At 45.2% G+C, this 27,115-nt stretch overlaps 2 protein-coding genes across 4 annotated transcripts; one reads left to right on the top strand and one right to left on the bottom strand.

Moving 5' to 3' along the window:
- Positions 1-499: 499 nt before the first annotated feature.
- On the bottom strand, positions 500-3,758 carry LOC118372383 (putative potassium channel regulatory protein). Of its 2 annotated transcripts, XM_035758247.2 has the most exons (3): positions 3,626-3,758; positions 1,931-2,598; positions 500-1,433 (listed from the first exon to the last, which is right to left on the bottom strand). In XM_035758247.2, exons 2-3 carry the CDS (start codon positions 2,506-2,508, stop codon positions 1,178-1,180), a joined length of 834 nt encoding a protein of 277 aa, XP_035614140.1. In that variant the 5' UTR covers positions 2,509-2,598; positions 3,626-3,758; the 3' UTR covers positions 500-1,177. The 2 variants fall into 2 exon arrangements, with proteins under 2 accessions (XP_035614140.1, XP_035614139.1); XM_035758246.2 differs by lacking the exon at positions 3,626-3,758 and having other exon boundaries at positions 1,931-3,366.
- On the top strand, positions 3,731-25,491 carry LOC118372382 (importin subunit alpha-4). 2 transcript variants are annotated; one of them, XM_035758244.2, is made up of 16 exons: positions 3,731-3,874; positions 6,247-6,291; positions 15,303-15,392; positions 15,591-15,620; positions 15,718-15,866; positions 17,794-17,879; positions 18,159-18,245; positions 18,328-18,497; positions 19,261-19,305; positions 19,403-19,534; positions 21,930-22,058; positions 22,286-22,390; positions 22,510-22,581; positions 22,730-22,892; positions 23,041-23,135; positions 23,440-25,491. In XM_035758244.2, exons 1-16 carry the CDS (start codon positions 3,806-3,808, stop codon positions 23,536-23,538), a joined length of 1,566 nt encoding a protein of 521 aa, XP_035614137.1. In that variant the 5' UTR covers positions 3,731-3,805; the 3' UTR covers positions 23,539-25,491. The 2 variants fall into 2 exon arrangements, with proteins under 2 accessions (XP_035614137.1, XP_052355500.1); XM_052499540.1 differs by having other exon boundaries at positions 17,794-17,881; positions 18,155-18,245.
- The last annotated feature ends 1,624 nt before the right edge of the window (positions 25,492-27,115 follow it).

Genomic DNA, 27,115 nt, shown 5'->3' with positions numbered 1-27,115 from the left:
CCACTTTCTAAGTGGTTTCCAATTTGTAGGTGTTACAACTGACCCTGTGCATACTACCACTTGTGCCATATAAAGGCTCATACCTCATGGCAGAGGATGCAGCATGCTGTTATTGTTCCATGACCATACTATCCCAACCTCATTGGCTTTTCTTGTCTTGTTTCAGATAGAGGAGAACTCTAGCCATCCTTCATACACAGCTGATGGGTATGTGTGAATGTGTTAGTGTAGATGTGTCAGGCCTTGCAGTGCTGAAGCAGCACAGAATGGTTTGTGGGTAATACAGGGATACAGGCTGTACTGTGCTGTTGCAGTAACGCCTGGAGAAACATGGAAAAAAGGATTGGAAGAGTGAAAGCAATACACAAATAGTTCCACCTGCTAGGCTATGTCCTGGAGGGCCACGGTGTATGCAGGCTTTTGTTACAACCCAGCTCTAACACACCTGATTCAACTAATTGTGGTTTAAGAGCACAATCAATTAAATCAGGTGTGACGGAGCACAAGCCTGCATACACCATGGCCCTCCAGGACCAGAGTTGCCCAACCTGTGCTTACACCTATCCTATCCTCTCAGACCTATGATGAGTGTCTAAGGCAAGGGCTTGAAAGTTCAGCCTGGGTACAAGAGAGGATGGCTGTGGTGTTACGTGCATGTCTGTAACAACGTGAGCGAAGCCTGGACATCCGAGGCTTGTGACCGCCATTCTGTGACTGGCTGCCTTGCTGTAGCAGCACGTAAATATTGGAGTTCACCACTGCTGAAGCCTCCAGTATTAACGGTGCTGTTGAAGCAAAGCATTGCCGTTCGACATCAGTCTATGGGCTACCTGGTTGAATAAAACAACGTTTTTTTTCATGTTTTATTTGTATTCTTGATCAAATACATTCTCAATTCTATTTCAATTTAGAGAATTGTACTTTTGGAAATTTACTTTAGGACACAGGAAATTGATGTCAAATAAAATATACTGTATAAATTTAGACTAATGGTGAGGTGAAGCATATTGACATTATGGCCATCAACATTATTATCCTTTGTCGCCATCTGCTGGTCAATCCAGTCTGACTCGCAGAGAATGGATCCATCTCAATAGTCTGAAGTCCACTGATATGACAGAACTGGACATGGAAAGGGAACCACTTCAGACTTTTGAGATGCACCCTGACACTGAGTTCACTTTTTCTTTCCTTCACCAAGCTGGCTCTGTGTGTCCTGTCTTCTGAGATGTTCTGCCCTGGGGGTTTCACTCAGTACAACGATCTGGGTATTCCTGCTCCTTTCAAACATGTAGCATTCAGTCTTCTCCTCTTGGGAAACTGTCCTTGTGTCGATCAGGCGAAACCCATCCTTCAGAAGGGTGTCTACCAGCAGGCCCAGGACGTTGGTGCTGTTGAGAAGCTTTCTGTCATCAGGCTCAATAGTTACAAACCTGTAAGAGTAAAACAATGCAAGTTTGGTCTTTAAAAATTGTGCATAATATAGTTCTTTGAATAAACATACAAGAGTTATTAAGGATCCAGTGTTTCCCCTAACATTACACAGGTGAGTGCCTATACACTAGGCAGCTACCTGCTCCCCATGGTCCCGGACTTCTCACTTCCCCCCTGCTGCTCCCCCAATGGACAATTCCTCAGGGACATTCTACCTTTACCCTGCCCCCACCCCCCAATGGACATGTGTTAGTGTTACAGTTGTAAATATGTATATATTTTAATTATTATTTGTATTTTTTCATTCACTTATCTTTTTAACCTGCACTGTTGGAGCTCGGAGCTTAAGAATTTCACTGTACCCTGCAATTACATCTGCAACTCTGTGCATGTGACTAATAAACTCATCATACAATATGGAGCCCTTGAGGAATTGGCCAATGGGAGACACTGAGATGGGTATAATAGCCTACGGGTGAGTGTAACTTCCCCTCACCTGGCAGAGAAGTCATCCCTGGCTAGTTGGTCAGTCCCACAGTGGAACACCATGTTGTGGTGAGAGGGTCTCTGGACCGGTACAGGATGAGGTGTGCTGGAGTTCTGAGGCAGGTGTGGGACATTCCCATTCAGATTTGGATGTTCCACAAAAATGGATATCCTTCTTGCCAAAGCCTCCAGAGTTTTGTTGTTGGAGCAGAATATTTGGAAGAATCCGTGAGTTTCTTGGACAGAGAAGCGCAACTCTAGAACCTCAACTCTGGATCGATGGCTGTTCCTCTCAACCCAAAGTGCCAAAGGATGCAAACCATAGAACTGTGCTTCTTGAGCCAAGCCATTGTAGTCAGAGAATTCTGCTGGCAAGGTGATTTGACCTGTCCTCATATAATCCAGGATGTATTTAAAGAAAGTCCCATCTCTATCTACAAAAACTTGTCCACTGATAAATTTAAAATCTGCGTCTTTGCCATCCAGGATCCTAGCTATTCTTGAGTCTTGGTGTCTTCTGAGAGTTAACAGAGTAGTGGTGAATGTTTGACCTCCAATATTGAATGTTATTAAGTCCTGGGCACTCATGTTTAGATGACTGACAGTTTAAATCATTGCAGACAATAATGGGTCTAAGGAGAGGAGTGGTATTCAGTGAACATATCCTGGCAACACCAACTGTAAACAAAACAAATTTCATGCTAGGTGAGTGCAGTCACATAACTTCAGTTGGAGAGGCTGGTGACAGTTCAGAATGTTACCACTAGGGGCTAATATGAGCCACAAATTGAAATTGATCATTGAGCCCCAATGGAGTAAATTTAGTAATAAAACACAGGAGGTTGGAGGCACCTTAATTGGGGAGGACGGGCTTGTGGTTATGGCTGGAGCGGAAAAGTATCAAATACATGGTTACCATGTGTTTGATGCCATTCAATTCATTCCATTCCAGCCATAATTATGAGCTGTGCTCCCCTCAGCAACTTCAAGTGGTACTAAAGTTACTAAATGGAGTACAGAGAGGTTGGCCCCCCGGATGGTTGGTTTGGCTCCTGACAGTAGACATTGGTCTAAAGTTACATCTACATTCAACATGGGATTAGCATGATCCTTTTTTTTGTTGCATTGTTTTTTATGCTTTAGCTTTGTGTCTCTTTTATTCAGTCTACCCTCCTGTCCATTTAGTTCAATAAATGACAGTGAGTGGCACTTAATCTGCACTAATCTGAAAAAAAAATAGGATGGGTAAATATGTGAGCATATGTTTATGTAGTTTCCTCAAATTCAATGTGATAATGTTTATTTAGTTGTAGGTAATACATTAAAGCAATAATAAACAACAAACTGTAGTAGGGATTTGATTGTTTTTCTGTTCAAATATTAGTGTAGCTACATTTGTGTGGATTAACAGTAAAGTCAATTCATTTCTTGTTTAATTTGTGAAGCATTGATCTTCAGTGATTCTTCATAATGAAGTCCTCCCTTTGGGCTCAAATCCAACCTATCTGTCAACAACAGCAAGCAATCCGTGTAAAGTAGCCACCCATAGCATAGTTGATTAGCAAGTCGTTTGGTAATAATGTACAGTAAGTATCTTCATTGGAGACAAAAAAAACGATATATTGCAGCAATTTAAGGGTATCAACAAGTTACATTGCGCAACAATGTTGCAAGGAAGTGCGTTCACCAGGGGATGCACACATACTAGCCAGCCATAGGTCCTCCTCCCCCAATTGACAGGATTCCGTGGCTCCTCCCTGACGAGATTATCCCATCGCGGTGTATCACGTCTGGACAGCCACCCTCGGCAAAACAGCAGTACGTTTTCTCTTTTCCACCGGAGCTTCAAGCGCAGGATAGCCAAACATCCCGAACACAGACAGCCATGGCAGAAAACGCCGATTTGGAGAACCACCGAATTAAGAGCTTCAAAAATAAGGGGCGCGATGTCGAGGTGAGAATCTAGCTAGGCTAACGTTAGCTGGCTGGCTAACTAGCCGTTAGCAACGAGTGCTTGCGAACACTCGGGGTTACCTAGTTCTGAATTCGGTTTGGTTGCTGCAGTATTCATTGTCCGTCCGTGTTGAAGTTATCTTTTTCTATAATGTGTCGCCGATTATGATATCATCCACATTCACTAACTAACTAAAGTGTATCATGCGGAGCGGGCGCGGCTTTCGCAAGGCCTGCTAGCTAGCCAGGAAAGTTGCTAACTCTGTGCTTGCTAGCAGCTAGCTAGGTTGTGAGGAACATATTTTTGGAAATGAACTATTCTGGCATCAACTAAACTAAATGAAAGTAATAGTTATAATTGGTAAAAGGCACCAGACAACTAACTATCTTGATGTTGGTCATGGGCATGACATTTGATATTTCGAGTTGGCAAGTCAGTCACTGTAACTTAACTGAGCTCGATACGCTTACTAGCTAACCAAACCAGCTAATTATAGCTAGTTGTATGTGTCAAAATGGGCGGATGATGCACATTAACTGTTACAAAACCACTAGCACAACTCAACTTCCACGGCTGCAACAGTTGAGATTCGGCGTTATTAATCAGTTCATAATAATATACCCAGCTAACTAACTCATACGTGAATGAACAGCTTGTAATTCAATGTCCCAGTGACCGCAGGGTGGGTGTTTAACAAACAGTGAGTTAGAGCAGTTGCACCATAAACACCATAGCACATCTGGAACTAAAGCTAATGATGCTACTGTCACCATGCTGATTCAATACCCCTCCAGTGTGGCGCAGCGGTCTAAGGCACTGCCTCTCAGTGCTAGAGGCGTCACGACAGACCTTGGTTCGATTGTAACACAACCTGCCGTGTTTGGAGACTCATAGGTCGGTGAACGATTGGCGGGGTAGGCAGTCTTTTGTAAATAAGAATTTGTTCTTAACTGACTTGCCTATTTAAATAAAGGTAAAATTAAAACCCAGTACTCGATGATTAGGGCCACACATTTAATTCAAAGGGACATGCCATTTACCTTGTATCTGTATTGATCACACATCCTTAACGTAAATCTTCCACTTTTGGGACGACATAACATGTTGACTATCCCATATTCTTATGTATTAGAAACACAGTAATCTCGGATGGAGGGCATGATGGATTACTGTCCATCTGGTATGTGCTATATTGAGCAGAGAGGAAACAGAAGTGTGGCATGGTTGTTTTGCGGCCAAGTGCCAGTGTGACTTGCACATGTCTGACGACCCACCAGCCCTGCTGATAAGCTTGCAGCAGCTAAGCCAAGAATACGAAATGGATCACTTGTTGTCAGAGATGAAAGGCCTTGTCCAGATACAGCCCCTATCCTTTAGGCACAGTAACCTATCAGATCTATAGAAGTGCCCCAGGGCAACACACTCACCCTGCTTCTATAGTGCTGAATTCTACTGCATTAGAGAGGACACGCACAGCATCTTCAGTGAGATTTAGGCTGTGTTTAGACTTCAAGGAATGTTAAAAGCTGTAGGTTACAGAAAATGTATCCCTTTCACAAGTTCTGACCTACACCAACCACCACAGAGGGCTACAGTGACTGCCGTGTATGACGTTGTTACAATACAATAATAATCCCAACATATAACAGGATACTCCACAATCAACATTGGCTATGCAGAATAAGTAGTATTCAAATGTAAAGAAAGGTTGAAGACCTCTGGTGTGTTGTCCAGGAGCTGAGGCAGTCTTCCCTCTCACAGGAAGTTGCCCTCTTGTCCCAGCATGGAATGAGTGTCCCAGAGAAATGCTTGGAATTCCATAGATTTGATCGATCGTTGTTGAGTTTCAGAGGTCTCTGACTTCCTCCTCCCAGCTGACCCACTCTCAGGCGTTCTCTCATGGTTGATTCACTATCCTCCCTAAACACAGTTCCCACAAAAGGCAGTGTTGACAAAACATTGTGTTCCGTCTTCAATAGATGGAGTGTTTCAAACACATACGGAACCACATCTGTTTTTACTGCGACCTTGAGTTAGGGTGTCAGATCAGGGGCAGGGTTTTGCCAGCAGCAGAGGGTCACACCTTTGATTTGGTGGATAAATGTAAACAGAATCATTGCTTGCATGAGGGAGGTTACACAGCGTTAGTAATATGAACCAGGATGTCCCGACTGGCAATGAAGAATACATGATCCTCTGCCGCCAGTTGCCAACATGCAGCAGTACACTTGTAATCAAAAGCCCAGTCTGTAAACAAAATGGAGCCAGTTCCAATTGACTAACATTGCATGGGGTTTGTTTGAGTGTATGGGCTGTCTTTTTAATGCTCCAGTAGTTAGGCTCATCTCTGACTGTGCTCCTCTCTCTTACAGACTATGCGAAGACATCGCAATGAAGTGACAGTGGAGCTGAGAAAGGTGAGCCTCAGCATCTCTATTGACTGTTTATAGTTCAGTTGCATCCAGTGGACTAACCCATTAGCCTACTTCTGCTCCTCCCCACACTGAAATTAGAAAGGCTAAATCTCCACACTATCCTCTTGAGTTTCACCCTTCACCTCCCACCCTACCACACCTCTCTGGTCTCTGTTTGTGTCCTGGCCCACTTCACAGATGCCATTCCAGCTCTGCTGTGTCTGTCATGTGCCACCCATACCAAAATAAGAGGTACAACTGTACATTTAATTGATACATGCAGGCCCTTTTTTCATCCTGTTAAGTCTCTCTGGGACTTGGATGTTAGGTGGAAGCAGGGTTATAGAATTAATTCACCTTTATTTTGACGGGAAATGTTGCAGTCTGTTTATCCAATTGGCCGAGACAGAGCAGCCTGGTACACCCCCTGCCCCTTATGGGCTGTTCTATCTGTGGAGTCATTTAGTTTCTAAATAGGTGTGTGTGAGGAACCCCCCCCCCTCCCCTTATGCTCAGGTTGTTGTTGGGGAGTCAGGGTGCCTTGGCTGTATTTAGGTCATCCCTCTCGCTCTCCCACCCTGTCAGAGAGGCCAGACTGGTCTTACCCCTCAGCCTTGGGGAGGGTTTCTCTCTCCTGGCCTGCGGAAGCACAGAGCTCTGGCCAGGGGCCATTAAGTAGGTTCGTCAGACACACAGGCTTGTCTTGGACGTATGCCTCTATAGCAGCTCCTCTGGGTAGAACCATGACCATTCCTCTGGATGTATGACTCTATAGCAGCTGCTCTGGGTAGAACCATGACCATTCCTCTGGATGTATGACTATAGCAGCTGCTCTGGGTAGAACCATGACCATTCCTCTGGATGTATGACTCTATAGCAGCTCCTCTGGGTAGAACCATGACCATTTCCTCTGGATGTATGACTATAGCAGCTGCTCTGGGTAGAACCATGACCATTCCTCTGGATGTATGACTCTATAGCAGCTGCTCTGGGTAGAACCATGACCATTCCTCTGGATGTATGACTCTATAGCAGCTGCTCTGGGTAGAACCATGACCATTTCCTCTGGATGTATGACTATAGCAGCTGCTCTGGGTAGAACCATGACCATTTCCTCTGGATGTATGACTATAGCAGCTGCTCTGGGTAGAACCATGACCATTCCTCTGGATGTATGACTATAGCAGCTGCTCTGGGTAGAACCATGACCATTCCTCTGGATGTATGACTCTATAGCAGCTGCTCTGGGTAGAACCATGACCATTTCCTCTGGATGTATGACTATAGCAGCTGCTCTGGGTAGAACCATGACCATTCCTCTGGATGTATGACTCTATAGCAGCTGCTCTGGGTAGAACCATGACCATTCCTCTGGATGTATGACTATAGCAGCTGCTCTGGGTAGAACCATGACCATTTCCTCTGGATGTATGACTATAGCAGCTGCTCTGGGTAGAACCATGACCATTCCTCTGGATGTATGACTCTATAGCAGCTCCTCTGGGTAGAACCATGACCATTCCTCTGGATGTATGACTATAGCAGCTGCTCTGGGTAGAACCATGACCATTCCTCTGGATGTATGACTCTATAGCAGCTGCTCTGGGTAGAACCATGACCATTTCCTCTGGATGTATGACTATAGCAGCTGCTCTGGGTAGAACCATGACCATTCCTCTGGATGTATGACTCTATAGCAGCTGCTCTGGGTAGAACCATGACCATTTCCTCTGGATGTATGACTCTATAGCAGCTCCTCTGGGTAGAACCATGACCATTCCTCTGGATGTATGACTATAGCAGCTGCTCTGGGTAGAACCATGACCATTTCCTCTGGATGTATGACTATAGCAGCTGCTCTGGGTAGAACCATGACCATTCCTCTGGATGTATGACTCTATAGCAGCTGCTCTGGGTAGAACCATGACCATTCCTCTGGATGTATGACTATAGCAGCTGCTCTGGGTAGAACCATGACCATTTCCTCTGGATGTATGACTCTATAGCAGCTGCTCTGGGTAGAACCATGACCATTCCTCTGGATGTATGACTATAGCAGCTGCTCGGGGTAGAACCATGACCATTTCCTCTGGATGTATGACTCTATAGCAACTGCTCTGCGTAGAACCATGGCCATTTCCTCTGGATGTATGACTATAGCAGCTGCTCTGGGTAGAACCATGACCATTCCTCTGGATGTATGACTATAGCAGCTGCTCTGGGTAGAACCATGATGTCCTTGCCGTGTCTGAATCCTGGCTCAGGAAGGCCACCAAAAATTCAGAGATTTCCATACCCAACTATAACATCTTCCGTCAAGATAGAACTGCCAAAGGGGGCGGAGTCGCAGTCTACTGCAGAGATAGCCTGCAAAGTAATGTCATACTTTCCAGGTCCATACCCAAACAGTTTGAACTACTAATTTTGAAAATTACTCTCTCCAGAAACAAATCTATCACTGTTGCCGCCTGCTACCGACCCCGTCAGCTCCCAGCTGCGCCCTGGACACCATTTGTGAATTGATCGCCCCCATCTAGCTTCAGAGTTTGTTCTGTTAGGTGACCTAAACTGGGATATGCTTAACACCCCGGCAGTCCTACAATCTAAGCTAGATGCCCTCAATCTCACTCAAATCATCAAGGAACCCACCAGGTACAACCCTAACTCTGTAAACAAGGGCACCCTCATAGACGTCATCCTGACCAACTGGCCCTCCAAATATACCTCCGCTGTCTTCAACCAGGATCTCAGCGATCACTGCCTCATCGCCTGTATCCGCCACGGAGCCGCAGTCAAACGACCACCCCTCATCACTGTCAAACGCTCCCTAAAACACTTCTGTGAGCAGGCCTTTCTAATCGACCTGGCCCGTGTATCCTGGAAGGACATTGACCTCATCCCGTCAGTTGAGGATGCCTGGTCATTCTTTAAAAGTAACTTCCTCACCATTTTAGATAAGCATGCTCCGTTCAAAAAATGCAGAACCAAGAACAGATACAGCCCTTGGTTCACTCCAGACCTGACTGCCCTCGACCAGCACAAAAACATCCTGTGGCGGACTGCAATAGCATCGAATAGCCCCGTGATATGCAACTGTTCAGGGAAGTCAGGAACCAATACACGCAGTCAGTCAGGAAAGCTAAGGCCAGCTTCTTCAGGCAGAAGTTTGCATCCTGTAGCTCCAACTCCAAAAAGTTCTGGGACACTGTGAAGTCCATGGAGAACAAGAGCACCTCCTCCCAGCTGCCCACTGCACTGAGGCTAGGAAACACGGTCTCCACCGATAAATCCATGATTATCGAAAACTTCAATAAGCACTTCTCAACGGCTGGCCATGCCTTCCGCCTGGCTACTCCAACCTCGGCCAACAGCTCCACCCCCCGTAGTTCCTCACCCAAGCCTCTCCAGGTTCTCCTTTACCCAAATCCAGATAGCAGATGTTCTGAAAGAGCTGCAAAACCTGGACCCGTACAAATCAGCTGGGCTTGACAATCTGGACCCGCTATTTCTGAAACTATCTGCCGCCATTGTCGCAACCCCTATTACCAGCCTGTTCAACCTCTCTTTCATATCGTCTGAGATCCCCAAGGATTGAAAGCTGCCGCAGTCATCCCCCTCTTCAAAGGGGAGACACCCTGGACCCAAACTGCTATAGACCTATATCCATCCTGCCCTGTCTATCTAAGGTCTTCGAAAGCCAAGTCAACAAACAGGTCACTGACCATCTCGAATCCCACCGTACCTTCTCCGCTGTGCAATCTGGTTTCCGAGCCGGTCACGGGTGCACCTCAGCCACACTCAAGGTACTAAATGATATCATAACCGCCATCGATAAAAGACAGTACTGTGCAGCCGTCTTCATCGACCTCGCCAAGGCTTTCGACTCTGTCAATCACCAAATTCTTATCGGCAGACTCAACAGCCTCGGTTTTTCGGATGACTGCCTTGCCTGGTTCACCAATTACTTTGCAGACAGAGTTCAGTGTGTCAAATCAGAGGGCATGCTGTCCGGTCCTCTGGCAGTCTCTATGGGGGTGCCACAGGGTTCAATTCTCGGGCCGACTCTTTTCTCTGTATATATCAATGATGTTGCTCTTGCTGCGGGCGATTCCCTGATCCACCTCTACGCAGACGACACCATTCTATATACTTTCGGCCCGTCATTGGACACTGTGCTATCCAACCTCCAAACGAGCTTCAATGCCATACAGCACTCCTTCCGTGGCCTCCAACTGCTCTTAAACGCGAGTAAAACCAAATGCATGCTTTTCAACCGATCGCTGCCTGCACCCGCATGCCCGACTAGCATCACCACCCTGGATGGTTCCAACCTTGAATATGTGGACATCTATAAGTACCTAGGTGTCTGGCTAGACTGCAAACTCTCCTTCCAGACTCACATCAAACATCTCCAATCAAAAATCAAATCCAGAGTCGGCTTTCTATTCCGCAACAAAGCCTCCTTCACTCACGCTGCCAAGCTTACCCTAGTAAAACTGACTATCCTACCGATCCTCGACTTCGGCGATGTCATCTACAAAATGGCTTCCAACACTCTACTCAGCAAACTGGATGCAGTCTACCACAGTGCCATCCGTTTTGTCACTAAAGCACCTTATACCACCCCCACTGCGACTTGTATGCTCTAGTCGGCTGGCCCTCACTACATATTCGTCGCCAGACCCACTGGCTCCAGGTCATCTACAAGTCCATGCTAGGTAAAGCTCCGCCTTATCTCAGTTCACTGGTCACCGCCTTATCTCAGTTCACTGGTCACGATGGCAACACCCATCCGTAGCACGCGCTCCAGCAGGTGTATCTCACTGATCATCCCTAAAGCCAACACCTCATTTGGCCGCCTTTCGTTCCAGTACTCTGCTGCCTGTGACTGGAACGAATTGCAAAAATCGCTGAAGTTGGAGACTTTTATCTCCCTCTCCAACTTCAAACATCAGCTATCCGAGCAGCTAACCGATCGCTGCAGCTGTACATAGTCTATAGGTAAATAGCTCACCCTTTTTCACCTACCTCATTCCCATACTGTTTTTATACTGTTTTTATTTATTTACTTTTCTGCTCTTTTGCACACCAATATCTCTACCTGTACATGCCCATCTGATCATTTATCACTCCAGTGTTAATCTGCAAAATTGTATTATTCGCCTACCTCCTCATGCCTTTTGCACACATTGTATATAGACTGCCCATTTTTTCTACTGTGTTATTGACTTGCTAATTGTTTACTCCATGTGTAACTCTGTGTTGTCTGTTCACACTGCTATGCTTTATCTTGGCCAGGTCGCAGTTGCAAATGAGAACTTGTTCTCAACTAGCCTACCTGGTTAAATAAAGGTGAAATAAAAAAAAAAATAAAAAAAAACCATGACCATTCCTCTGGATGTATGACTATAGCAGCTGCTCTGGGTAGAACCATGACCATTTCCTCTGGATGTATGACTATAGCAGCTGCTCTGGGTAGAACCATGACCATTCCTCTGGATGTATGACTCTATAGCAGCTGCTCTGGGTAGAACCATGACCATTCCTCTGGATGTATGACTATAGCAGCTGCTCTGGGTAGAACCATGACCATTTCCTCTGGATGTATGACTATAGCAGCTGCTCTGGGTAGAACCATGACCATTCCTCTGGATGTATGACTCTATAGCAGCTGCTCTGGGTAGAACCATGACCATTTCCTCTGGATGTATGACTATAGCAGCTGCTCTGGGTAGAACCATGACCATTCCTCTGGATGTATGACTCTATAGCAGCTGCTCTGGGTAGAACCATGACCATTTCCTCTGGATGTATGACTATAGCAGCTGCTCTGGGTAGAACCATGACCATTCCTCTGGATGTATGACTATAGCAGCTGCTCTGGGTAGAACCATGACCATTTCCTCTGGATGTATGTCTATAGCAGCTGCTCTGGGTAGAACCATGACCATTCCTCTGGATGTATGACTCTATAGCAGCTCCTCTGGGTAGAACCATGACCATTCCTCTGGATGTATGACTATAGCAGCTGCTCTGGGTAGAACCATGACCATTTCCTCTGGATGTATGACTCTATAGCAGCTGCTCTGGGTAGAACCATGACCATTCCTCTGGATGTATGACTATAGCAGCTGCTCGGGGTAGAACCATGACCATTTCCTCTGGATGTATGACTCTATAGCAGCTGCTCTGGGTAGAACCATGACCATTTCCTCTGGATGTATGACTATAGCAGCTGCTCTGGGTAGAACCATGACCATTTCCTCTGGATGTATGACTCTATAGCAGCTGCTCTGGGTAGAACCATGACCATTCCTCTGGATGTATGACTATAGCAGCTGCTCTGGGTAGAACCATGACCATTTCCTCTGGATGTATGACTCTATAGCAGCTGCTCTGGGTAGAACCATGACCATTCCTCTGGATGTATGACTATAGCAGCTTCTCTGGGTAGAACCATGACCATTTCCTCTGGATGTATGACTATAGCAGCTGCTCTGGGTAGAACCATGACCATTCCTCTGGATGTATGACTATAGCAGCTGCTCTGGGTAGAACCATGACCATTCCTCTGGATGTATGACTATAGCAGCTGCTCTGGGTAGAACCATGACCATTCCTCTGGATGTATGACTCTATAGCAGCTGCTCTGGGTAGAACCATGACCATTTCCTCTGGATGTATGACTATAGCAGCTGCTCTGGGTAGAACCATGACCATTCCTCTGGATGTATGACTCTATAGCAGCTGCTCTGGGTAGAACCATGACCATTTCCTCTGGATGTATGACTATAGCAGCTGCTCTGGGTAGAACCATGACCATTCCTCTGGATGTATGACTCTATAGCAGCTGCTCTGGGTAGAACCATGACCATTCCTCTGGATGTATGACTCTATAGCAGCTGCTCTGGGTAGAACCATGACAATTCCTCTGGATGTATGACTCTATAGCAGCTGCTCTGGGTAGAACCATGACCATTCCTCTGGATGTATGACTCTATAGCAGCTGCTCTGCGTAGAACCATGACCATTCCTCTGGATGTATGACTATAGCAGCTGCTCTGGGTAGAACCATGACCATTCCTCTGGATGTATGACTCTATAGCAGCTGCTCTGGGTAGAACCATGACCATTCCTCTGGATGTATGACTCTATAGCAGCTGCTCTGCGTAGAACCATGACCATTTCCTCTGGATGTATGACTATAGCAGCTGCTCTGGGTAGAACCATGACCATTCCTCTGGATGTATGACTCTATAGCAGCTGCTCTGGGTAGAACCATGACCATTTCCTCTGGATGTATGACTCTATAGCAGCTGCTCTGGGTAGAACCATGACCATTCCTCTGGATGTATGACTCTATAGCAGCTGCTCTGGGTAGAACCATGACCATTTCCTCTGGATGTATGACTCTATAGCAGCTGCTCTGGGTAGAACCATGACCATTCCTCTGGATGTATGACTCTATAGCAGCTGCTCTGGGTAGAACCATGACCATTTCCTCTGGATGTATGACTCTATAGCAGCTGCTCTGGGTAGAACCATGACCATTCCTCTGGATGTATGACTCTATAGCAGCTGCTCTGGGTAGAACCATGACCATTTCCTCTGGATGTATGACTATAGCAGCTGCTCTGGGTAGAACCATGACCATTCCTCTGGATGTATGACTATAGCAGCTGCTCTGGGTAGAACCATGACCATTTCCTCTGGATGTATGACTATAGCAGCTGCTCTGGGTAGAACCATGACCATTTCCTCTGGATGTATGACTCTATAGCAGCTGCTCTGGGTAGAACCATGACCATTCCTCTGGATGTATGACTCTATAGCAGCTGCTCTGGGTAGAACCATGACCATTCCTCTGGATGTATGACTCTATAGCAGCTGCTCTGGGTAGAACCATGACCATTCCTCTGGATGTATGACTCTATAGCAGCTGCTCTGGGTAGAACCATGACCATTCCTCTGGATGTATGACTCTATAGCAGCTGCTCTGGGTAGAACCATGACCATTCCTCTGGATGTATGACTCTATAGCAGCTGCTCTGGGTAGAACCATGACCATTCCTCTGGATGTATGACTCTATAGCAGCTCCTCTGGGTAGAACCATGACCATTTCCTCTGGATGTATGACTCTATAGCAGTTTCTCTGGGTAGAACCATGACTATTAGAGGGGATGGTGCCAAACTGAACTTAGATCAGCATCTGTGGTGGGGGGTGGACTCATTCCATTTGAATATGACTCTGAGCTAGAGCTGAGATGGATGATACAATGAAAATGATTGACACTGACCATACCGGTCACTAATTTAAGGCATTTATTTGATATCGTTCATTACGATAAGAAGCCTATATTAGAGAAAAGAGAAGTTTGATATCAAATACATTTTCTAAAATGGGTGATTTGAGAAAATGTACAAGCATCATACTAGTAGTTTAAAGGATCATTTTAGACTGTGGTGTACATCAATGTTCCAAACCTATCATTATTGCATCAATTCAGACAATTTAGGCGCGGTATGGATTTTTGTCCATATCGCCCAGCTCTACTCTGAGCCCTTGGTCTTTGCACTAAGGCCCCATCATGTCCTCTGAATGCGGCTTGCAGAAGTGTTTCAGGAAGTCTGAGCTGACCAGCAGTTTTGTAGAAACATATCCAGTAGGCCTGTATGATTTGACAATAAGTGTGAGAGAACTTCAGTTTTTTTCTGATAAAAAGCCATGTCCTACCCTTACAGAAGAGCAAACCACTAATGTAGGATGAGTGACACAGCAGTTCTCTCACATAGCAGTATGAAGAGTAGAAGAGACCCGTCTGTGCAGAGATGGATGCATTCCTCCCTCGTGCTATCTGCCACTAACATCACTGGGAGGTTATGGGAGCATAACCAAGCAGGGAATATATTCCCTCGCTGTGTGGGTGAATGTTTCCAATAGCATTCACTCCTATATTCCTTCTAGGATTCTCAACACTTAAAAAAAATATATATATATATTTTCTCCCCCCAGAACAAACGAGATGAGCACCTTCTGAAGAAGAGGAACGTTCCACAGGAGGAGAGCCTGGAAGACTCAGACATAGACTCTGACTTTAAAGGGGTGAGTCAGTCCTCATTCTCTCTCACACTACATTTACATTTACATTTAAGTCATTTAGCAGACGCTCTTATCCAGAGCGACTTACAAATTACGACTTCAAGTTCAGGAATGACAGGGATATGTTTCCTAGCTCTAACCTTGCACCATGTAAACGCGTAGCTACAGCAAATCTCACAACTCTAGTTTTTTGTTTTGCAGCAAAATGTAACACTGGAAGCCATCTTACAGGTAAGCCTGCATTCTGTCAGTGTTGTGGAGACCCATCCCGTACATACACCTTGAGCTGTTGGAGCTAACCTCGTGTTCTCGCTCTCCTTCCTGTCAGAATGCTGTCAGTGACAACGGACTCATCCAGCTCAGTGCCGTGCAGGCAGCCAGAAAACTCCTGTCCAGTGACAGAAACCCCCCCATCGACGACTTGATTAAGTCTGGCATCCTGCCCATCCTGGTCAAATGCTTGGAGAGGGACGACAAGTAAGTCTGCTTCATGGGGGGAGGAAGAGACTGTATGGGTCATGGGGCACATTTGCCCTGGAAGAGTAATTAAAAGATGGGGGCGTTAAATTGCCCCTGTGTTAATTCTGTGTGATCCCCCCCATTCAAAAGTTGGAGGAGTGTGTAAGGAGAGAAGGCTGAAAACCGGAGCGTGAATGAGTGGGTAGACTAGCCCCGTATGTGTCAGACTGCTCACTCTCCATTCTCTCTCTCTCCATTGTCTCTCTCTACATTCTCTGTCATGCTCTGGGGATACTGGTGTGCCCTCTCACTCCTCCGCATGGCTGGGCTGATGTGAACACTGTAGCAGGCTGCAGACACACAGACGGATAGGAGAGAAAGTGTGTGTTCTGCTCTGCTGCACTAGTGCTGCCCCACAGCTGACAGCTCTGTCTCTTCAGTGATGGGGGTGGGGAGCGATTAGGGGGGACTCCCCTGGACATGGACTGGTGGGTGGGATGAGACGGGGGGGCAGGGCTTAATGTGCAGGGTGGGGTGTCACGCTTGGACAGGCACAGTGCTGCTGGAGACATGGGGGGATGTATGTGTTGTGTAGAAAGGGGAGGTTGGGTGATGGAGGCAGGAGCTTTGAGGCAACGATATATATATATATATATATATATATATATATATATATATATATATATATATATACACACACACACACTACCGTTCAGAAGTTTGGGGTCACTTAGAAATATATTTGTTTTGAAAGAAAATCACTTTTTTTTTGTCCATTAAAATAGTATCAAATTGATCAGAAATATAGTGTAGACATTGTTAATGTTGTAAATGACTATTGTAGCTGGAAATGGCAGATGTTTAATGTAATATTTACATGGGCGTACAGAGGCCCATTATCAGCAACCATCACTCCTGTGTTCCAATGGCACATTGTGTTAGCTAAACTTGGATTATCACTTTAAAAGTCCAATTGATCATTAAAAAAAACATTTTGCAATTGTTAGCACAGCTGAAAACTGTTGTTTTGATTAAAGAAGCAATACAACTGGCCTTCTTTAGACTAGGTGAGTATCTGGAGCATCAGCATTTGTGGGTTTGATTTACAGGCTCAAAATGGCCAGAAACAAAGAACTTTCTTCTGAAACTCGTCAGTCTGTTCTTGTTCTGAGAAAAGAAGGCTATTCCATGCGAGAAATTGCCAAGAAACTGAAGATCTCATATAACGCTGTGTACTACTCCATTCACAGAACCGAGCATACTGTCTCTAACCAGAATATAAAGAGGAGTGGGAGGCCCCAGGTCACAACTGAGCAAGAGGACAAGTACGTTCGTGTCTAGTTTGAGAAACAGACGCCTCACAAGTCCTCAACTGGCAGCTTCATTAAATAGTACCCGCAAAACACCAGTCTCAACGTCAACAGTGAAGAGGCGACTCCGGGATGCTGGCTTGTGGGGCGCCTGTTTCTCAAACGAGACACTAATGTACTTGTCCTCTCGCTCAGTTGTGCACCGGGGCCTCCCACTCCTTTCTATTCTGGTTAGAGGCAGTTTGCGCTAACACAACGTGCCATTGGAACACAGGAGTGATGGTTGCTGATAATGGGCCTCTGTACATCAATGTATATATTTAATTAAAAATCTGCCTTCTCCAGCTACAATAGTCATTTACAACATTAATAAGGTCTACACTGCATTTCAGATCAATTTGATGTTATTTTAATGGACAGAAAATGTGCTTTTCTTTAAAAAACAAGGGATATTCTAAGTGAACCCAAACTTTTGTGTTTGTATATTTATATATATATTAGACAGGGGTGTGGGTTAGTGGTGATCAGTAGCCATGTGCTGTTGATGGGCTTATTGGTCGTGTTTTGTTGTCTGGGGACAGCTTCTGTTTGTCTCGTCATATAGCCAGCCTCATTTACTCTCTCCTCTTCCCCAGTCCCTCTCTCCAGTTTGAGGCTGCCTGGGCGTTGACCAACATAGCATCAGGGACGTCACAACAGACTCAAGCTGTGGTCAAATCTAGTAAGTAGTTTCTCGTTCTTCTGTGGTCCAGTTTCAAACTGACCCATCAGGCATACATAATGGACCGGTCTATTTGAGCCAATCTATCCATCTGGTTCCTGGTATAGAAACACCTGTTCTCAACTCTCTTCCCCATCTCTCTGTCTCTTGTCTGCCAGACCCTCACTCTACCTCTGTCTAACTTATGTGTCTTGCTCTACCTGTCTCTAACTGATGTCTCTGTCTGTTGTCTGCAATGTTGTCTAACATATGGGTCTGCCTTTCTCTCTACATGTCCAGATGCTGTGCCTCTATTCCTGCGGCTGCTACAATCTCCTCACCAGAACGTATGTGAACAGGCCGTGTGGGCGCTAGGCAACATCATCGGTGAGTGATGGCTCACACACATGCATACACACACACACACTGGCCGATGCCAGTCAATGACACCTGTGTTCTTCCCGTGCAGGCGATGGACCGCAGTGCAGGGATTACGTAATCTCCTTGGGCGTGGTCAAGCCTTTGCTGTCGTTTATTAACCCCTCCATCCCCATCACCTTCCTCCGCAACGTCACCTGGGTCATCGTCAATCTCTGCCGCAACAAGGACCCACCGCCCCCCATGGAGACCGTACAGGAGGTAAGACAGACATTCAATCTAACTGAATTTCGTTGATATCCAATTACGATCTTGTCTCATCGCTGCAACGGGCTCGGGAGAGGCGAAGGTCGTGTCATCCGTCTTCCGAAACATGACCCACCAAACCTCGCTTCTTAACACCCGTCCTCTTAACCCTGAAGCCAGCTGCACCAATGTGTTGGAGGAAACACCGTCCAGCTGACGACCGAAGTCAGCCTGCAGGCGCCCGGCCCGCTACGAGTCGCTTTAGCGCGATGATCCAAGTAAAGCCCCCCCCGGCCAAACCCTCCCCTAACCCTGACGACACTGGGCCAATTGTGCGCTGCCCTAAGGGACTCTTGGTCACGGCCGGTTGTGACACAGCCTGGAATTGAACCCGGGTCTGTAGTGATGCCTCAAGCACTGCGATGCTGCACCACTCGGGAGGCCAATCTGACTGATTTATGATCTTCACATAGATGTTTGTGTCGTCAATATAAGCTGAACCCTTTGCCCAACAGCTCTGGCTGTGTTCCATGTGTTTGGCTCTGAGGACAATCAGACGATGGGGGGTTTGATTAGGGAAAGTGGTCTGGCACTTTGGGTGCTGCCTAGCATTCTGCTTCCCTGTTCCCAACCATCTAGCCTGGTCCTGGAGGTCTGCAGTGTCTGCCTGCTGAAACAGAAAACACCCTGGGTCCTGTCTGTTGATCTGCTCAATAGTTGCTTCATTGTAGGCCTCCAATCATTATGCCTGACTCTCTCTCCTCTCCTCCTCTTCCAGATTCTACCTGCTCTCTGTGTATTGATATACCACACTGATATAAATGTAAGTATCACCCTACTATCACAACAGCAAAGCTAGTTGCTTTGCCATTCCCTATGGAAATTCCCTGGTTCTAACTCTGTCCTCTCTCTGTGGTCAGATCCTAGTGGATACAGTGTGGGCCTTGTCCTATCTCACAGACGGAGGGAACGAACAGATCCAGATGGTCATCGACTCGGGGGTTGTTCCCTTCCTCGTCCCCCTGCTCAGCCACCAAGAGGTCAAAGTTCAGGTATGTTTGCTTCCTTTCCCCTGATTGGAAGTAGGATTAGGGTTGTTACTGTGACTGTATTACCGCCACATCAATGGTCATGAGTCATGTCCACAGTCAAATGCCACGTGACCGTTTAGTCAGGGTAACTACGCTTCTATAGCTTTGATGCTGCTGCTGATGGTCATTAGTAGTCTACCAAACTTGCTAACTGCCTGGTACTCAGCACTCTATTGTCCCTCTAATCACTCTGAAATCAATGCAAATGTATTTGAAAATCTAATCAAACACTTCATGAGAGCTCATGTTGCGCAACATTTTAATAGGCTATGCAATTGCGTGAGAGAACAGTGATGGCTTTATTAAAGAGGAGGATCCCATCAGCTTTCTATTGGCTAGGCCTACTATATTTAATTTTTAAACTTTCCTAATATTAAGCACATTGCTTATATTTACAACAGGAGTATAGCCTACTGGCTGGCATGAAAATAAACCACAGCGTCCTCCATTCACTATATAAGTGCAGAGATCGCATTATTTCTATCCCTCCCTACACCTGTTCCGAGACAGCATTAAATCAAGAATAGTCTGATGGGTGACAATATTAGCTGTATCAGTTGAGTGATGTATTATCACTTGTGAATGATGCCCAGCGTGTATAGTAAGACAAACGGCGCATGCCTTGTTTTGCCCAACTTTTTCCAATCACCTCATGTAGACTATCCCATAGGCCTATATGTTTTACGATTTGTATCACAACTAAAGTGGCCAAATAACTTCTTAAAATGAAGCACATGAATCCACTTTACAACCGGTGTAGTTCCTAACTGGCATACATATGTGGCGCTTGAGTTTCAAGTTTGAGGAATTACATTTTCACCATAGAAATGCACCTTTTTTAATATTAAAGCATTACACGCAGAATCGCATTTACGTTCACTTTGAGAACAGTATTTTCCTGCTAATTGATTGCATTTTGGAACATTCATGCTTATTGCTGTGTGTGCGTTGCTGCACTTATGTGATGAAATAGCCTAATAGTTGATCAACATTTTAAGCTAAATGCTCTGATCTGTTGCATCAGCCTCATTTTGATGCGAGTGGTTGTATTAATTTGGGCTTTATTGCATTCCACAATGGTCCCAGAGTATGTTTAGAGTAATTATTTATTTCACAGAAGGACAAGCTGACCAACCGAATAAGTACATTTTTGTATTATGGGGGATAGTAGATTGACATAGGCTAGTGCTTTTGATGTTCGTTAGACCTACTCATCTTGTTGGCTGATGAAAAGTAGGCTAAATGTGGACAGTTCTAACATAAGAGCGACGCGCATGTGTCGGTCTTCACTTGTAGCCTACTTCTTAGCTGAGATGCCTGTGAGAAGGACCTGATCACGTGACAGGCATCGGCTAATTAATAAGATTTGAAATATGAGAGAAACGGCAGCCGGGAGAAAGGAATTATAATTATTATATTCAGCCCAACGGCCACTTTAGTGGCAAAAGGCATAGATTTTTTTTAGGGGATTAAGGGGATGCCGCTGGGAAATTTGAGGCATGTTGAGAATATTATCAAGTGCTTGTCAACTTGTGAATGAGAGACTGATGGTGTGCAGCCTGCACCAGAAACAGTGCTCATGCCATTCATGAGTCTTTATTCAAATCATCATTAGTCGCATCATGCAGCCTTACAATGTATTAAAAATGAAAACATTCCCAATGTTGGTGTATCAACTAAAGTTGCATAAATAACTCAATTAAACATATAGAGGAGTACCTGTTTTTTTTAACTGTTCAACACAGGATAGTCGCATTTGCAAACTTCTTAAATTGTTTGGAGAAAATATCCTTTATTTAATTTTGCTATGTTCAGTTGTATTCTTCATACTATAAAATAATGCCATGGAATTCTAAGTAAATCTTGTCTGCTAAACTGGTGTAGCCCACAGCCATATGGCATAGCCAGGTCAGGATCTATCATAAGGAAACTCGGTATGCTATTCTGGTCTTCTGAAATAGACTACATTTTCTTTAGAGCTGTCTAAAATAAATATTGGATTTATTGTGAGGGTGTAGGCTATATTACATGGATTTATTAGATGTTCCTACGGTCTGCATCAGTGACTTGTAGGCTGTGTGGAAGCCAGGAGATGCTAAACGTGTTTATGTTAACTGTCAATTACCGTGTGAATGACAGTTTATTTGCTTGACAATCACCGTCTGACAAGATTTCATGACCGTCACATCCCTAAGTAGGATTAAGTCACCCCTACTCTGATCTAAGATCAGTTTCCAGTTTTCCCTCTAATGGTTGAGGTTAGGCTTGTGGGAAGGGTAATATACCTGGAACTTACTGTACGGAATGTGTGACTTCCTGTGACGTCATTAACCATCTATTATGTCATATCCTGTAGACTGCAGCTCTGAGGGCAGTGGGGAACATTGTGACGGGGACAGACGAGCAGACGCAGGTGGTGCTCAACTGTGACGTCCTCTCGCACTTCCCCAACCTGCTCACACACCCCAAGGAGAAGATCAACAAGGTAACAGGCACACTTTTAGATGCTATTGGTGGCATATGTTTGTTTTGCTGTAATTAAGTCCTGTAGCGTTGAAATGGGATGGACCCCAGTGTCGTTTATTTCCAACAGTATCTATACCTCTGTGTAACGGTCTCAGTCGTACTCATGTGGTCCATGGTGTGCGTGTCTGTGGGTTTCTCTCAGCTGAATGGCTTCCTGTGTGTGTGTGTATCCCTCCCGCCCACTAGGAGGCCGTGTGGTTCCTGTCCAACATCACAGCAGGCAACCAGCAGCAGGTGCAGGCCGTCATCGACGCTGGCCTGCTGCCCATGATCATCCACCAGCTGGCTAAGGTGAGTCGCTGAGCCCTTATGTAGCCCTACGAAGCATTATGTAGCCCCTATGTTCTTGTGGAGATCTGTAGGGAACACTACCCTAACCACTGACAACCTCTCTCTGTGTTTGTCTGCAGGGAGACTTTGGCACACAGAAGGAGGCAGCCTGGGCCATCAGCAACTTGACAATAAGTGGAAGAAAAGATCAGGTATGTTCTACCAGGGCTGTTTACATCAATACCCAATCCATACAGCGTTGCGTTTTGTATGGTCCTGATTGGCTGGTTAAGTTTACCCGTCTGTAGGCAAAGCAAGGCCCTGATAGGCTGATCTGCTATGTTCTACCCGACCCTATAGGTGGAGTACCTGGTGCAGCAGAATGTGGTTCCTCCGTTCTGCAGCCTGCTGTCTGTGAAGGACTCCCAGGTGGTTCAGGTGGTCCTAGACGGCCTCAAGAACGTCCTCATCATGGCCGGGGAAGAGGCCAGCACCATCGCTGAGATCATAGAGGAGTGTGGAGGTTAGTGTGTGTGTTAGAGGGGGGAGTGCTTGTGTGTCAGTTCACCATGTTGCCATTGTATGACAGTGTAGTGTTGCTATTGTGAAGCACACATTCTAGATTGATTCACTGCGATGGACTTTCATGATAATTTCTCTCTGCCCATCAGGTCTAGAGAAGATCGAGAACCTTCAGCAGCATGAAAACGAGGATATCTACAAACTAGCCTTCGAGATCATCGACCAGTACTTCTCAGGAGACGATGTGAGTACCTCTGCTCTGACAGAAGCCCTACAGTTTGCACACCGTTAGAACCCAGCGCTGTCCTGACAATGCTGTGCTGGGTGTAGGATGTGTGCTACAGAAACGCAGGGCCTTTTTCCTCCACTTCCTCTGTCAATGGGGTAAGACTGAGGAATCGGCTATAGGCCTTGCTACAAAATTCTATATAAAATCTAATGAAAAATGGACCTATGTTTTGTGTAGTGACAGTGAATCTAGTCTCCACTCTGTGTTTGTTCATCTATGGCACCACCCTGATCCATTTATTTTCCTTCTCTATTTTTAGATTGATGAGGATCCCAGCTTGATCCCCGAAGCCACTCAGGGCGGAACATTCAACTTTGACCCCGCCACCAACCTGCAAGCAAAGGAGTTCAAGTTTTAAAGGCAAACGGCCACCTAGTAGGTCTAACTCTCTAGCTGCTCTGAACCCTCCAGTCACCTCCTTCCCAACATCAATCACTGACTCACTAACAACAACAGTTCAAGCACTGAAGGAAGGATCATTGTTATCCATCTCTTTTCAAGCATCTCACAGCGATGCTTATAAATGTTCCAGAAAGAGAAAACGCCTCGTCCGTCATTCCTGCAGTTGCCAAAAAGTTGCTATTATCCTCTTACTCAGACACGTTCACACACACACATACACACTGAAGAGACTGAAGTCATCTGTGTGCATGGACCAATGATCTTGTTCTACCAATCATCATATCAGCAAAGAAGAGGAATGGTCTCATTTAAAGGCGTGCTCTTCTCTGGAGTCTGGTCTCATGGTCTAGGATCAGAGCACGTTGGACACAGCGACTGAAGACACTCAACCTCCGAGTTAATTGACTCTTTTGTGGAGTACGGACAGCATCTAGGCCGTCCTTTGTTAAACATTCTAATTGATGACCTCATCAAAGGGCTGTTAATTATTCAGTCCTCATTGAACTACAGTTTTTTTGGAACAGAACCCTGAGAATGAATGCTCTCAAAACCCTTCTCAGAGGGTAGAGAAGTGAGCAGTCGACATATTCCCAAGTGGACTGAACAGATTTCAACAACCACCCACCACTATAATATTTTTCCTTTTAGTTGTGAAATCATCATGAAAAACAATGGATTTACAGTACAAAAAATATATATTTAAAATTATGCAACAGGGAAATTCTGAAATTAATAACAAGGAAGACTTTGTAGCATTGATCTATGGATGGCTTGCTGATGGAAAGGTTTTTGGGTTGAAAGGAGGGGCAAGGGGAGTGGAGTTGAGCTGGAACCAAACGCACATCTCCTCAGAACCTCTAAACTGGGTTTTGGATCAGTCCCTCTTACCAGGTTCTAATGAGAAACTCCTCAACAACATAAGCCTTAAACCAGACTTCAACTGGGCTTTTCCAAAAGACATCCATCTCCTCTTGCAGGGGAGACATATCGTCGGACATTGAATTTAATGACTCAAGAATTTGAGGAAATATTTTAGATAGATATATTGGTAGAGGGACAGAGAAAGACGATGTAACACTGATTTCATCTGTGTAGATTCCACATCTGCAGTTTCTATTCAGTCTTATGTACACTTCAGTCACCCCTCCCTCTGCTTACTGTGTGTGGAAAGCAATGTTTGCTTCGATAAGTCAAAGCTATGGTTGCATTGCAATGGTCCATTGACCATACAGTTGTTCTATATGCTACATCTAATTCTACAATTTAAGAGTATTTCCCCAACTGTCTGAAGTTTGGTCTGTACAAAGCAGCTGCATTTTGCCAGTCATCCATCGATCGGTTCACTTTGCGAAGCTGTAATGTTTTTACAGTTGAAAGATTAACAGGGAAGTTTTGTTTTTAAACGTGTAACGTGATCGATGACTTGATTGAAAATTCTCTTGTGAACTGGACTTTTGTCTTGATTTCCCTCCAGCATTTATTTGTGAAGGGACCGGGAAAAAAACAAAAATTACATTTGGACTAATGTAGTTATGTTTTGGCTGCTAACTACTGAGAAGGAATGGGGATTATTTCAGGGGAGCGGCCCATGCCTTTTTGGACTAGCCATTCACAACCGATGAACAAAGTCTAGCTGGTGTACAGTCATTGATCTAGATTCTAGAGACATAGAATGAGAGCCACTTTAAAGAATGGAATTTTTGTCTTGTATCAGCAACTGATACAAGCTTATGCTTTTGGGCAAGATTTTTACTTGCTAACGAAACATGTACTAAAGACGAAAAAGCAACAGATAGCATTTTGGCCTCTGTCTTACTTTTTATACATTTTAGAATCCATATCTCTTTAAGGTGGCTCACAATGTTCCTTTCAACTCTTGTGCATATTAAAGAAAATGAGTTGAAATCCATTTAGCTGTTTGGTCTCTTGTTTTTTTCCACTAAGTTAACTGAGAACCATGGCAAATGCACACTGTTTATTTGGATCCCCATTTTAGTTTTTGCAGAAGCAGCAGCTACTCTTCCTGGGGTCTACAAAACTGATAGACAAGGGCAGTTGCAACAATGTACACTGCTCAAAAACAAAGGGAACACTAAAATAACACATCCTAGATCTGAATGAATGAAATATTCTTATTAAATACTTTTTTCTTTACATAATTTGTGTGATTTTTGTCAGCACATTCAACTATCAATGGAAATCAAATGTATCAACCCATGGAGGTCTGGATTTGGAGTCACACTCAAAATTAAAGTGGAAAACCACACTACAGGCTGACCCAACTTTGATGTAATGTACTTAAAACAAGTCAAAATGAGGCTCCGTAGTGTGTGGCCTCCACGTGCCTGTATGACCTCCCTACAACGCCTGGGCATGCTCCTGATGAGGTGGCGGATGGTCTCCTGAGGGATCTCCTCCCAGACCTGGACTAAAGCATCCGCCAACTCCTGGACAGTCTGTGGTGCAACGTGGCATTGGTGGATGGAGCGGGTCATAATGTCCCAGATGTGCTCAATTGGATTCAGATCTGGGGAACGGGCGGGCCAGTCCATAGCATCAATGCCTTCCTCTTGCAGGAACTGCTGACACACTCCAGCCACATGAGGTCTAGCATTGTCTTGCATTAGGAGGAACCCAGGGCCAACCGCACCAGCATATGGTCTCACAAGGGGTCTGACCGTTTGAGCAGACACATGCACATTTGTGGACTGCTGGAGGTCATTTTGCAGGGCTCTGGTAGTGCTCCTCCTTGCACAAAGGCGGAGGTAGCGGTCCTGTTGCTGGGTGGTTGCCCTCCTACGGCCTCCTCTACGTCTCCTGATGTACTGGCCTATCTCCTGGTAGCGTCTCCATGCTCTGGACACTACGCTGACAGACACAGCAAACCTTCTTGCCACAGCTCGCATTGATGTGTCATCCTGGATGAGCTGCACTACCTGAGCCACTTGTGTGGGTTGTAGACTCCGTCTCATGCTACCACTAGTGAAAGCACCGCCAGCATTCAAAAGTGACCAAAACATCAGCCAGGAAGCATAGGAACTGAGAAGTGGTCTGTGGTCACCACCTGCAGAACCACTCCTTTATTGGGGGTGTCTTGCTAATTGCCTATAATTTCCACCTGTTGTCTATTCCATTTGCACAACAGCATGTGACATTTATTGTCAATCAGTGTTGATTCCTAAGTGGACAGTTTGATTTCACAGAAGTGTGATTGACTTGGAGTTACATTGTGTTGTTTAAGTGTTCCCTTTATTTTTTTGAGCAGTGTATAATGTATAATGCCAGTGGTGGAAGAAGTACATAATTGTCATACTTGAGTAAAAGTAAAGATACCTTAATAGAAAATAACTCAAGTAAAGTGAAAGTCACCCAGTAAAAGTATGGGTAAAAAGTATACATTTCAAATTACTTTATAAACCAGACAGCACAATTTTCTTGTTTTTTAAATTTACAGATAGCCAGGTGCACACTCCAACACAGTTGAGAAATTAAGCATTTGTTTAGTGAGTCGGTCAGATCATAGGCATTAGAGG

This window comes from Oncorhynchus keta, chromosome 37 (assembly GCF_023373465.1).
Source record: "Oncorhynchus keta strain PuntledgeMale-10-30-2019 chromosome 37, Oket_V2, whole genome shotgun sequence".
NCBI classification, from domain to species: Eukaryota; Metazoa; Chordata; class Actinopteri; order Salmoniformes; family Salmonidae; genus Oncorhynchus; species Oncorhynchus keta.
The sequence above is the reverse complement of the archived record's forward strand: the minus strand, read 5'-3'. Positions and strand labels throughout refer to the sequence as shown.

What these genes read in the sequence shown, in the direction of transcription:
- LOC118372383 (XM_035758247.2), bottom strand. Translation starts at nt 2,508, where the DNA reads ATGAGTGCCCAGGACTTAATAACATTCAATATTGGAGGTCAAACATTC. An exon ending in AGGGATGACTTCTCTGCCAG is followed by an intron (nt 1,434 to 1,930) that starts GTGAGGGGAAGT and finishes TTACTCTTACAG; the next exon opens with GTTTGTAACTATTGAGCCTG.
- LOC118372382 (XM_052499540.1), top strand. Translation starts at nt 3,806, where the DNA reads ATGGCAGAAAACGCCGATTTGGAGAACCACCGAATTAAGAGCTTCAAA. An exon ending in GGCGCTAGGCAACATCATCG is followed by an intron (nt 18,246 to 18,327) that starts GTGAGTGATGGC and finishes CTTCCCGTGCAG; the next exon opens with GCGATGGACCGCAGTGCAGG. An exon ending in TAAGTGGAAGAAAAGATCAG is followed by an intron (nt 22,582 to 22,729) that starts GTATGTTCTACC and finishes CCGACCCTATAG; the next exon opens with GTGGAGTACCTGGTGCAGCA.